Source organism: Paramisgurnus dabryanus, chromosome 22, assembly GCF_030506205.2.
Source record: "Paramisgurnus dabryanus chromosome 22, PD_genome_1.1, whole genome shotgun sequence".
Taxonomy (NCBI): domain Eukaryota; kingdom Metazoa; phylum Chordata; class Actinopteri; order Cypriniformes; family Cobitidae; genus Paramisgurnus; species Paramisgurnus dabryanus.
In genome coordinates this window covers 12,382,194-12,396,772 of record NC_133358.1, presented here as the reverse complement: position 1 = coordinate 12,396,772, position 14,579 = coordinate 12,382,194, and the positions used below count along the sequence as shown (strand labels likewise).

Below are 14,579 nucleotides of genomic sequence, written 5' to 3'. Positions count from 1 at the left end.
ATTTATTTAAGCTACATTTAAACAAACGTTTTTTGTTTTGTTTTGTATTTCACATTTTTTTAATGTAGCTTAAATAAATTGACTGCAATAACTTACCTTAAAAAAAATTAGTAAATAAATGAATAATTCTTTCAATGTATGTCTGTTTCTTGAGATCAAACCCAAGCCCTTTGCTTTGCTAATGCAATACTTTACCAGTTGAGCTACGGGAACTCATATACATTGGACATATGGATCAATAATTGTATGTTTTTTCTGTAGTGTGCGAGGTGCAGATGCTGGCAACGGGATCCGCGTGTTTATTCCAGACATCGGCATGTTCGTGCTGGGTCTGGTCACGTGGCTTTTGTGCCGCAGTCTGGAGAAGCCGCAGGTGAAGGACGTGTCACAGCACAACAGTGACTTTGAGGTGGACAACCAGGTGAGAAGTTTGTTGTTTTCTTCAGTGACAGCAAGTATGACTTTTCTTTTTTTTTTGCATTCTTACCAAAATATCTTTATAGTGCACAAACTATATTACTGCAAATAGCTATAAAGACAGTTAGGAATACATCATCTTGAGCTGTAGCTCTAAGATAAGTAAATGTAATTGCAAAATAATTAAGACATGGTTGAGTTAATATTTAGATTTTGTGTATGTTTTTGAGGAATCGTCTTTAGGTTTTGAAGTCACTTATGTGACTTATGTGTTGGCTCTGTTATTCTCACACAACCTTACATCAACGGCTCTCCACGCAAGCACCGAGCCAGAGACTTACAGTTCATCTTCCTCTCTCACTGCAGGAGACTTTTCACATCCAGGTGAACTCAAATGACCATGTTGGCCATATATCGTGAAACTCTGAAGAGAATAACAATATGAATCAGTTTCTGTCTGGATGAATACAAGCCAGAGATCACTTTGTGCAAGTGCTTTTACCAAGACTGTCATGCTTTCCCCTTATTATATCTGGGACATGATGCAATGAACATTAGGGCCTTGGAAATAATCCCTGGTGAAAGAGGTTAAAGGCAGAGTTTTATCACCTCGTGTATGATAAATGCATATTTACTTTCACACAGGGATGTAGAATTCAAAAAGGATAGAGAGCAGAGAACAGTTAATGTCTTTTAAAGCCTTTTTTTCACCCACACCCGTCTTTCAGAATCTTAACCAAATAGGGAGGACCCAATATAAAACTTGTGACCCTGCCTGTGAAATCAAGGCAAATAGTCTCATCATCTAATTATTAGATTAGGAGCATCAAGGTTTGATTTCATTCATTGATTTTACATTGATTTCCATCTTTGACATGACTTTACTCAGTCAATATTAGAGATATAAAGGTTATATTTTACAGATTGCTCTTAAAGGGATATTTCACCAAATAAGGAAATTACCCCTTGATTTAATCTATTAGTTTAACCAGTGATCTTAACGTATGGATGTGGTAATTTTTGTGGTAATTTTGGATTTTTCTGCTGACTCTGTCAACTTCAAACAGGTGTAGTTCTGTCATGTTTTGTCAGATTCCAACAAATCATGCATTTTGTTAATCAAATGTCAAAATATAAATAACTTATTTTTGAATATTTGCTCATTCTGACTCAATTTGCCAGCATAGGTCACAAATGATGCAGCAGCAAAATGGAGAAAGAAAGGGTTTTCTGAAAGGAAAATTAATATACAAAACAATGGGTGATGGTTCTGTCGAAAAATTTTAACAGGCTGGTGTAAAATACATTTGCATACAGCATCTATATTTGTCCATACCTATGTTAATTAGAGTATTAAAAACTTGAAAAGTGTTAAATTATTTAAATTAAGGTAAATTTAGAACAGATAAAAATGTGCGTTTAATTTGCGATTAATCGTGAGTTAACTAATGAGATTAATATAGATGAAATAATTTAAGCGATTGACAGCCCTTTATATATATATATTTATATATATATATATATATATATATATATATATATATATATATATATATATATAGGAATAATTGAAACATTTAAAAATATGCGATTAATTTGCAATTAATCGTGAGTTAAAGCATGCGATTAATTTAGATTATATATTATAGCTTCAACTATTGATTTCTTTTCACCCGATTAATCTATCGATTATTTTTGTTGATTAGTCGAATAGTCTAATGATTTCTATAAACATAATTATTAATAAATGTAACATCTGCCATTAATTCCAACATTTTATTTAAGCATTTTCTCAATTAAACAAATTTTCAATGTGAAAAATGAAGTGCATAAATAACACAAAAACAAGTCCAACATAAATTCAGCCTAACATAAACAGAGCAAAAGGAGCATTTCTCACTTTCAAATAAAAAACCTTAAACTAGCCATTTATTAATAATTGAAATTAAATAAGTAAAATAAAAATAAATTAAACTGAATAAGCATCAACTTTAACATTAAACTTTTCTAAAGTTCTGGGTAAAAAAACTTTAGTTTAGTTTTGATAAATCCTAGAATTACAACATTTCTGTCTTCTGCTATTGTCTTTTGCAACATATACTAATTGTGTAATGTGTGCTTTATAGACATTGCACATGATCCATAACACGATCAAACACCTGCTGGTATTATACTGTACTGTTTCATTATGTTTATTTCCATTTTGTTTTATAATCATATTTAAAGAAATACCTGCCAGGAAACTATAGCTAAAATTGGCATTTAAAAACTACATAACAACAAACTGCCAAAAAAAAGCAAAATTTGTAAAACTGGGACGGAAATTAAGGTATTTGGTCTGAATATTACGTCAGCACTTTCTCACACGTATGGATCCCCCAAGGCATTAAAGAAACAAACGTGTTGTTTTGATTCGTAAAACTGGTACAGGAATTAAGGTATTTGGTCTGAATATTACGTCAGCACTTTCTCACATGTATGCATCCCCCAAGGCATAAAGAAACAAACATGTTGTTTTGATTCATTTCTCCTCACCTCCTATACCACACAGTCACCTTTACCTCCTCTAACAACACTGACCACGTCCGGCTCTCTCCTTCAACTTGGCATGAATAGCACCTCAGTCGGCTTCTCACAACTAACTTTGCAATCAGGGTTTGTTTATCCAGGTGAACTTTGTATTTGATGTTGATCTGATATATAGGGGACTACTCACATACCACATAGTGCATGCAGATTTATTTGGCTTTTTGAAGACAGATGTCTCCTCTAGCTCAGCTGGTAGGGCATTGCAATAGCAGTGTAAAGGTCATGGGTTTGATCCTGGAGAACACACATACTGATAAAATTTATAGTTTGAATAAAAGCATCTTCCAAATTCGTAAATGCAATGCATTAAAATGTAATGCATATCAATGCATTTTAAATGCTGCACATCCTAACAACTGCATAGCAATGCCCTTGCAAGAGCCCTAATTTGCTGCTCAGTGTTTCTGTGGCAGAGCATTGCATAAAGGTCATGGGGAACACACAGTCACTTGTCAAATGTGGTCTGCATATGATATGTCTTTATGTAATGCTCCATAACTGAATTCTGCATAATAAATCACATCAGCTACTGAATCTGAATAACCAGGAGTTTGCATCCAATCTGTGCTCTATTTTTTTGCCACTTTAAGCACCTCAACATTTCCTAATCTCTATTTTTTCTTACTGCCATTCACAATGCATTTGCATTCCAACACTTAAGGTGGGTGGTTTGTGTGTGTATGCGTGCAGAAGGTTCACATCTGGAATACATTTGTCGGTGTTGTTTTTTCGGTGGCTGCGCTTAAATTACCAACCCCCCGAACCTTTCGATTTCTTTCTCTCGCTCGGTTTTTCTTGCGATTATATTTGTCTTTCTCTGACCGATTGTTTCACGATTTAAAGTTTTGTTGTTTGCTGAACCGACTGCCCTGGCCAGGTGGTGGTTCTGTATTGATACGTAAACACGCACACATGGGCAGATGGGAGGTGTTCTACTAAAGTTTACTGGCAGTGTAGTGGTGATAAAATGCTGGAATGCTCTCCCACATGCTCTGAACTTTATGGCTTGTGACACAAAGATAATTAAGAGCATGCTGTAAGTGTTAAAAGGTGTGTATATCAAGTCAAGTAGTTTTATTATTGGTGTTTTTACTCCAAAAGCTGAGAAAAGGAAAGAGCATTGTTTTAGAAAAAGAAATAAATAAATGCATTTCTTCCTGTTGTTTAGATTGTAGTCAGACCAAAATGGTCAGAAATGGTCCCTAGATGTCTCTGGGCAGTACCCTTTAAAATTTAGGAACAGATATGCTAGCAATTTGTACCTTTGAGGTCAGATGTGCCCAAACCGAAGTTGGCCCGCAATGATCTTTACTTTGGACCGTCAGGCCATGTGAGATGAGGTTAAAAAGGATAAACGTCATTGACGCAGATGTTCACATTTCTAATTAAACATTTTCTAAAATTACAACAAAAAACGTTATTATGTGATCGCATGATTCAATGCATAATTAGCCAAAGTGTGCATATTTGGGCTGGGGCCACATTTTTTTTAAATACGCGGCATAAATTGCAGATTTCCGTGCGCAAAATATGCAGGGCTTGCATGATTTCATAATCCTCGCATTATCGTAGCAAAAAAATCCCACATATCTGAGCAGAAAGTTGAAAAATGTTGCATTTACTTCACACAAGCGCAGCCATGTTCTGTGTTGGCATGGCAACTTTATGAAGTGACGTGATTATGTGACGTGAACATCATTAAAAAAGCTGCAAAAGCTGCAAACAGTTTTTGCAAAGTCCCGCAGTTTTTTCATTGCATAAAATTGTATAAATATCCCGCATATTCCATCGCATATTTCAAGAAAACGTGCCGCAAGATCAAGGATTTTTGCCCACATAATCACAAAAAAACTCCACTTTTTTCTTGAAGGACTGATTATTGAAGTGAATATATTTTTTTTAATGTACATGCATACTTATAGGTGTATAGCATCATCACCAGGGCTTGACATTAACTTTTTTGCTCACCAGCCAAAGTGGCTAGTTGTTATCCAAAGTTACTAGCCACTCAGCATTTTCACTGGCCAGAATTTTGTTACTGGTAAATTTTATATGATTAAACTTGACTTTGGCATCGTAAAATGACTTTAATTCGAGCAAATTTACTTGGTTTAGCTAAATTAGTGGCTAGTTGTTATCCAAAGTTACTAGCCACTCAGCATTTTCACTGGCCAGAATTTTGTTGCTGGTAAATTTAAATGATTAAACTTGACTTTGGCATCGTAAAATGACTTTAATTCGAGCAAATTTACTTGGTTTAGCTAAATTAGATTCAGATAAAATTTTTAATGCAGTCTGACCGCCGTAGACAACATTTATTAGCTGGTATACACCAGGTATAGCAGTATAGATCATATCATATATTTAGGTGCATGAAAAACATGCTAAGGCATCAATAGATTAACTTTGAATGAATATATTAAAAGTTGAGCAGGGTTGTAGAAGATTAACTGAAAAGATAAACACAATATCCCTTGACAACCATTTAAAATATTTATTAAAAACAGCAGTAAATACTGCCGAGACGATTCAATGTCCAAAGTAGCCTACATTAAAATTATGTGTGAACCTCTCATGCATAAATTCCTTTCATTTACATCTCTTTCTCTTCAATTACTTCCATGCAATTGTGTTATCTTTCCCGAAGTGTATGCGCTCAGACTGGGTTCTCTTGTGCATTCGCAAATCCATCAGCTCTCGCGTCTCGGGCACTATAGGCTAATAATGGAAAGGTAGAGGCAATGGCACACAATTAAAAAAATTATTGGCAAAATTATCTTTTTTACAATAGTTACCTTTGAAAATAAAACTGCATTAGTTATGCATAAACAGTAATGTTTGCTTATTTTTTTATATTACAAAATTATAAATTAGGAGAATCAGGGCAACTTTAAATTTAATATAACACAGCTGCATTTACAGGTTTGATTTTTGGCCCTTGGTAGGAAAAATTTGGGCACCCTGCTTTAGGTGCAAAGCTGTATTTTTTGAAAGGGTACTGCCCCAGTGACAGCTTAGGATCATGCTGAGTTCTCAGGAAATATTATGTATTACTAAAAGTAAGCAATAGACAATAAATACTAGACTTTTTCATAGTGGTTGACCAGTATTGTTTCTCTTTGACTGAAACTTTAGATAGCATTGAGGTTATGGCAAAATTATTTTTATGTATCAAATTGACTCCTTTATTTTTATTCATGCATTTCGGCAGATGTTATTATCATTATCCAAAACTATACAGTGAATTCATGCAAAAAAAAATAAAAAATCAGAATGTGTGTTCCTTGGGAATCAAACCCATGACCTTAAAATGTCATCATGTTATGTTCTTATAAGTGAATCAAGTTCCAAAAAGCTCATTCATCCATCATTAAGGTAATCAATATAGAGATCATATGGTTGCACGTCAATGATGTCAAATCTCATTGGTTTCAATTTGTGACACAACACAAGCTTATAACAAGTCACCAGATCATATTGTTCATATTTTGATGAACTATTCCTTTAATCATTTCGATTGCCTCATTTCTTTGGCGTCCATGAAAGGAATGCAGACTGGGATGGTTCTTGTCTTTTATCAATGTTTCTGATTTACCAGACACGCATGAGAAATCTCTTAAAAAACACAAATAAACACCAGTACAGGTTGCACAGCTAGAGAAATGAAAGAGGTTGCTTGGTTTTTGTCCTTGCTTAAGCTTTTCCAGAATGTGTTTTTCTGTGACTTTGCTTTTTAACGTGACCTCTTAAACGAAACTGCACACAGCACTTATTCATTATAGAAATCTGGTAAATATACTTGAGGCGAACACTGTCATTGGTTCTCGCAAATAAACAACTGATTCAGTCCAGCAGTCCTCATATTATTTCAATCTGGGTATATTTAACACAGCACAGAGTCAGGACAGCATTTGACGGGTGAAAATTTGACCTTAGCAATAGAAGAGAAGCTGTGTTGCGATCAACAAGCGTCTCTTGATCTCTTGCCCAGCCTGTAATATGTCAATGCGAACCAGCACAGAATGTCTGTTTGCGGAAATAAGACTAATAACTTTCAGATTGAATTCCTCATGTGGAGCCAAATGTATATTAGGTTCAGTTACGTTAATCCCAAACCACTTAAGCCTGAAGTATAGTTTATTTATACTGTGAGGAAAATCATCAGGTGGCATCACCACTTATGCCAGTCCTCCACCTAAAATATGAATTATGTATATTTTAATATCCAAAACAATGCTCAACAAAATTGAGCTTTTCTCTCGTCTCTCATCGATTCACGAGACCACGGGCGCTCACCCAAGAAAAATGTTTGTCTAAGCCTGACGGATGTTGCTTTTGTAATAGAAATCTATTCTTACAGTTGGAATTGAGTTTTGGTGAGTTATGGGTTTGAATTTGATTATATTTTATGTACCTTAGAGGAGTTACTTTAGCTAACCTTCCCCAGGGGTACTAGATTTACCTTTTGTTTTATTCCATGTTTTACTTAACTTTATTCTTAAGTACATGGAACCTTGTATACATATACATCACTTTACTTTTATTAGAAGAAATTCAATACACCTTCGCATGGAATCGATTGGGTGAAGTGTTGAATGACGTCATACGTGTAATTATGAATGACAGTAGTTCTGGTCAATGGCAGGTACTGTATCTGGAAAATAAATATAATGGCAAAGATATAGAAATGGGGAGAGAACAGATACAAAGGGCTCTATCATACACCCGGCACAATGCAGTGCAATGCGCAACGCAAATGTCTTTTGCTAGTTTCAACCCGGCGCAATGATAATTTTCACGTTTAGCGCCACATTGTTTTAAAAGCAAATGCTTTTGCACCCAATTTTGCACCTATGGGCGTTCTGGTATGAAACGAGGTGTGTTCAGGCGCATTGTTGGCACGTTGCTATTTTGAGGCAACTAAAATAATATGTTGAGCCTACTAAAACCTAGTCTAAAGCTTAAAGTCAATGGCGCAATAGTGTTTTTGTTATTTAATGAGCGTGTTTGTAATATGTGCCTATAAACGGGAAGACAACGCGAGTTTGCTTGCTTATCACATAGATGGATGCGCAGCAGCACAAAAACACTTTTAAATATGAAAGATTAAAGGATTGAATGTAAAAGATTATTATTGAGTCTCTTGGACATAAATGAGGAACGATTATGAGATGTTAGAAGGCGTAAAGAGCTGCTTCACCTGTAGCCTGGTAAGTAAATAAATGCTTTGCTTTAAACTATCTATTTTTAAATGTTTTTTAAATGCTACCCCACTGATTTATTGTATATGATGACTCTGTACCTGTGAATATGGTGAGATAAGAAACATTTTTTATTAAATGCTTTTTAAACAACCCATGGCGCTGTCCGAGTGCTGAAACGGCTCTCCTCACGGTCTTCATTATTCTTAAACTGGTGGTCTTCTTCCTCCGCTTATTTTTCCAGTTTAAAACTCTGCTTTCTAAATAGGGAATAGGCATTGCGCCAGGTGCAACTGGCCTATTAAAGGGGATGAGAGATAAGACTCTCATTGGTTTATTGCATGTTACACCCAAAAAACACCCATTACTCATTAGGAGTTTAGGGACAACCCTTTTAGGCCGTACGCTTGGCGCATAAACCATTTTTTCCATCGTTAAATTAGCAAAAGTGGAATCAGACACGCCCGTTTAGACCTTGCACTTAAACAATGCGCTTAGATCATTAAAATAGGGCCCAAAGTCCCTTTAGGAAAGTCACACCACTAGGCGTCACTATAAATTTCTATAAATAGTTTTTCGTGTCCGTGGCAGCTACTTTCTTTTTCTTTTGATTTTATGTATTATTTTCTCATTGTTTTTTCCTATTTTCTTACCATTGTCGCTTGGGGTTGGGTTTAGAATCACATTTTTAGACAAACCCCAAATCTAATCCCAAGCGACAATGTTTCAAAAATAGGGGAAAAAAAAGGGAACACAATAAATTAAATGACCCAAAAAAGAAGTCGTGCCATAGAAATGAAAAACTATTTATAGAAATTTGTGCTGAGTGCCATAAAAAGCTGATTTTTGTGCCATGGACACGAATAAATTAATAAAAAATGTTGTGACTATAACGTGACTTGCCGTGAGATCATGTTGCATTTACCAACTTTTGTTTCTTAAGCTCAAATTGCACTAAAAATAAACTTTTAATAAGGTCATTACAGCTAATGCACAGCTAGTGCACAGCTTTTTTATGCTTTACAGCACTAAAGATACAGTCATAAGAACAAAGAAAAAAGTAAAAATACAAATACAATGCCAGGGATACACAGATAACAGTAATGCAAACATATAGTGGACATAAAGGAGGTATAGAGATACGTAGTTTTCATTGTTTTGGGAATAGTAGAGATTTGAATAATTTTCATATACTTGTCATCTTTAAATAAAGAATATATAGGTTTGGATCCAGTACATTTTGCTTATGTATGTGAAATTTAGCTAGAAGGAAACATGAATTACTTACATAAAATGTACCTGCATGCTCTTTCAAGCAGTCAAACAATCCAAAGAAAACATCTTTAAAACAAAAACATAAATCACTAACAAGGTTGGCAATTGCCTTACATGACTCAGAGCCTCTTCCCCAGATAATCATCATCGTTTATCAGTTGATGATTGGTTCTTTTAATTGGTAGGCGGGACTTCTGGTAGGCCAGAGCGGCCATATTGAGCATTACAAAGGGTGCATCCCAATTCAGGCCCCGGACTTTGAAGGCATGGCTCGATATTTGAAGACGGCAGCCTCTAAAGACCACAGAGCGAACTGAAGTGAGACGGTTTAGCCTACGGGGGGAGTTGCATCACTTGCTGTTATTAACACATTGATACAGATTAAACTATCCTATAGTATGTTAAATTCACCAACCTTAGAAATATACAAAAGCAAAATGCAAAATATTACAGCAATAATATTAATTCACATCACTAAAACATCATTTATAATAGTAAAACAGTCACAAGGACCTTTAATTTGCAAAATATACACTTTTATTTATCTACTGTTTTCAATGTTTATTTCAAAATACCTTGACGTTACAGGAACGCATTGAATCTTGGGATAGCCAAGGCTGTGAAGGATACATCTATGGATCCTTGGTTTCAGGGGGAAAATGGCCACATTTGGAGGCTTGTGTGTGAAGGAGCCTTCGAATTAGGATAGCCTTCGTTGGGCCCCAGTGATGTCATTTGCCTTTAAATACGGCCTTGGAAGGCCGCAGCCCCTGAATTGGGATGCACCCATTGTCTCCTATTCATAGTACTAGTAATTGTTGCTGAATCATGTTATATCCAATACTTTTAACAGAACATAGAAACAAACATAATACAGAACATCATAGTTACACATTTCACTTATTTCTAAGCAAAATTTTTGCAATATACACACACAAATGATATCTTAAACATGTACGTCTTATCTCTTATCTAGAGTAGACTAAACAACTGAGATTACAGTTTTTACTTCAGGATAATAAAAATTGCATTGAAGAGGAGATCTGAGCCATATCTAGTGATCAGAATATGATTTTTGGGTATGAGTTCATTTGGAAAATCCCTGGCAACCAACATTTTATTGTTCAAAAGAAGAACGAGGTTGTTCATACACTATTTCACTCATATTTTTTACAAACACTTAAAAGGTGATTTAATCAGGATTTTATCAAACCAGACATCCCTCTTGTTTATATTTCTGGAATCGAGTTAACGTTATTATGAAGGTTTTTGGGACCACTTAAATTATTTATTTTTTAAAGAAATCTTGGAATGATGCTCATTCTTATATAAAGTACTACTGTAAATGACTTTAATGAATTCAACTTTAGGCTTTTATATTTTTATGTAGCCAAGTTTAATGCTTCTTATAGCATTCTCATTATTTTGTCTGTTTTCTTTTTTGTTATGCATGTTACCACAGTATTATTGAGACAAGGAAGTAAAGGGTGAGGTAATATTACATCATAGTGATAGCAGTGGAAATCTGGGTACGCCTCTAAATTTTTATCTCAGTGGTCTGGTACATATCACACACTGATACAACAGTATCTCACACTTCATATGGACCAATCAAATGAAAATAAATGCTAAAATGTTCAGCCAAAACATGTTATGCAAGCAGGACTGGCTACAATAGAATAATTGTTGTAAGGAAAGACCACGCTGTATATTTGTGTTGTGATTTTTATCCAATAAAATAAATAGAAGTTATTACTTTCAATAAAAATATATAGATTAGCTACACCACAGTATTTAAATAAATGTTTTTTTTTTTAAAGCAATTCCTGTAACCGTTTGGGATAGGTATGACTAATAGTTTAATCTCTGGTTCCATCTTTTCAGGAAAAGGAGGATGAAGAAGAAGAAGAGAATAAAGATGAGAAACTGGAGCTTGAAGATGAGCTGCTGTTTGAAGATTTCGAGCTGGCCGATGAAGACTGTGAACTTCCTGATGATGAGGAAGTGGACATCGAAGATGGAGAATTTGAGGAGCCTGATGGCGAAGAAAGCACAAAAATAAAGATCCTGCGACAGATAGCGGACGTGGCGTCCAAACTCAAAGAAATCGTTGGCAATCTGATTACCACTGCAGGAAAAGTAGTCGTAACCATATTATTGGGTCTCACGGGTAGGTAGTGTTGAGATAGACTTCACTCACGACATGAAATCAATAGCATTCATTTACAAATTGCAGATAAAAGGGACAAACTGATGCGCATTGTTATATAGAAAAGGATTTTTAATTATTCAAATTTGTAAAAATGTAAAAAGCTTCAACCTTTAAGTCATCAGCCAAGATTAGTGGAATGTTATTATTATTTTCAAAATTTCAATGTAATATTTGTAATGTAATATTAAATTACTTTATATTGTGCTGTATTCCAAAACTTCTAACACCATTAGTTTTATTCTTAGTCATGCAAAACTAAAAAAAAAATAATTTGATCTAGTAGATGCTTATCTAGTAACTGTTGACTATGTAAGATTATGATAATATTTGTTTTGTCCGTTACCGTTTTTTAAAATCAATAAGGTACTCAAGGCTAGTGCTGTATGGGGTTGCTGTGTAGACTCTACATCTCGTTGTGCCTAACAACGTCTTTCGGCCATGACTTATTCCATGATTCAGCACTAACCTGAAGTACCTTATTGCTTACACATGATATTTTATTATTCAGAAATGCAAATGCGATTTTAAAGGTAGTCAGACATTTAGTTTTAGTGAATGATAACTTGAGACGACTTGGGGCAGTGTCCCGGACAGGCTTTCGATTAATCTAGGACTAGGCCTTAGTTATATTGGGACATTTAAATCATTTTTACAAACATATCTTACCAAAAGGAACAGTGGTGTGCATCTTGAGACAAAACAATGGCACCGATGTATGTTAGGAAATGTCAGTGCAAGATGTTTTTAACTCTTTCCCCACCATTGACGAGTTATCTCGTCAATTAAGAGAAAACATTTGCATAAAAAAAGTGTTTCTAATGAGGTTTTATGTTAATCTGTAATACCGCGATTTATATCAAATTTATAAAAAAAATGAAGCAAAAAAAATTATTTACTAATTTTAAACTCTGTGTATGTTGTAATAATCATTCTGAATCTGATCTCTAACAAAATTCCTTCACAAAAATGCAATTATATCAGCTTTTTACTAAAAACTATTTTTTTTTAAAAAAATACCCATATTTTTAATATTTTAGTTTATAAGCAGAGAAAAAAATATAGATAGGATGAAACCTTTTATTTTTGCCGTTTTGTTTGTTTGTTTTTTTATTGTTTGTTTGAAAGCAGCAGAGGATCTGTTCTTTCATTGGATATATTTGTATGTGAATATATTTTGAGAAGAAAATTTTCCAAAATCACAAAAAAATTTTCAAGAAATGGCTGGCGGGGAATAAGTTAAATGAAGTCAGCTAAAACATGCATTTTAGTCTGGGACTAGACTTAAGCCCTGTCTGGAAAACCGGACCCATAGAATATAGTTATATGGACTAAATTAAATGTGGAATAAACAACTAAAGAATTATGTATATAAGTATTGTGTATATATTTTTATCGTAATTTATAATTAAATGAACACTTATATACTTTATATTTAATGCTATTTAATGGTACATTGTGACATATGCTGTCATTGTATGAAGAATTAAGGAAATTTTGCTTTATTTTTTGTTCCATTAAAGAATGAAAATCATATGGGTTGGGATCAAGCAAGTGATGACATCATTTTTGTTCTAACTTTTTGAGAATTCTTGAGGCTCTGCACTTGATTTATTTTTGTTGGTTTTGAGTCTGTGATATACTTTTAATATTTATATAATTTCTTTGACCTTTTTCGGATCTCGTTTCAGGTATAATGTTGCCCTCCCTGACCTCCACTGTCTATTTCTTCACATTTTTGGGCCTGTGCACCTGGTGGTCTTTCTGTCGCACCTTCGACCCGCTTCTCTTCAGCTGTCTGTGTGTTCTCATGGCCATCTTCAGCGCTGGTCACCTCATTATGCTCTACCTCTACCAATTTCAGTTTTTCCAGGAGTCTGTCCCAGCCGGGAACAGTTATGCCAGGTAAGACCATAACTCCATACCACAGGCACATTTAATGGATGTGTCATAATTTTGGGTCTTGATAATTGGTACTTTTCAGATCAATATTTGTGGCAGTTCTCCCTCTCCCACATGTTAAGGCTTTTTCACTGAACTTGATCAGATAAGCTTGACTGTGTGGTGCTTTATGCCAAGCAGTCATACAGGAAAGTTAGTTGTGTGATTTTGCACATGAAAGGGTTTCATGCCAACCGCAACACGGTCTAAAACGTATGTTCAATATGTTACTGTAACCAATGAGATTAAAGTGTCGTTTAAAAATGGAGTACAATGGAAATGGAAAATGAAATTACAATGCTCAGGCAAACGGGAACCGTAGTGTACATGTGAGTCCAGCGGCCTGCAGACTGATGGACTCAGTCATGTTTATTTAGTGATCTACTCAGTTATGTAATGTGACATTACAGTGACTGGCATCCGGTGTCAGAATTGATGCTACAGTATGTGCACTGATCTCTTGTTACAGCATGCGGCATGGTTCAAAAGCCATGATTTAAAAACATTTGGTGCACCATTTTGCTTTTATAATCTAATTTAATTGACAGGTAAAAAATTTTAAGTGGGAGAGATGAATTAGTTTTAAGCTCATTTTTGAAAGAGTTGCCACCTAGATCTCAACATCTATCTAGTTGATTCTGAATCTCACTCTAAGGGGCGGTTTGATATTTGGTCGATTGGATCACAAGTGGATGAGATAGACAAGGTCACGTTTAAACCTGGTATTTTAAAGGTCACATTCTTTCTGATCCCATTTTTTAAACCCTAGTTAGTGTGTAATGTTGCTATAATAGCATAAATAATACCTGTAAAAAGCTCAAAGTTCACTGCCAGGCGATATATTTTCTTTAACAGAATTTGCCTTTCAAAGCCTACAGCGAACGGCTGGTTTGGACTACAGCCCTCTACTTCCTGCTTTAATGACGTCAGTAGAACAGTTTTTTGAC

The 14,579-nt window shown here is 34.9% G+C and overlaps 1 protein-coding gene across 1 annotated transcript in view; it reads left to right on the top strand.

Annotated features, from left to right (window-relative positions):
* Positions 1–14,579, top strand: part of piezo2a (piezo-type mechanosensitive ion channel component 2a) — a 144,509-nt gene that overhangs the window by 73,229 nt on the left and 56,701 nt on the right. The window contains exons 5-7 of the mRNA XM_065294788.2: positions 262–421; positions 11,367–11,652; positions 13,383–13,596. Coding sequence (XP_065150860.2) covers positions 262–421; positions 11,367–11,652; positions 13,383–13,596 — 660 coding nt within the window. The remainder of the gene's footprint in view (positions 1–261; positions 422–11,366; positions 11,653–13,382; positions 13,597–14,579) is intronic.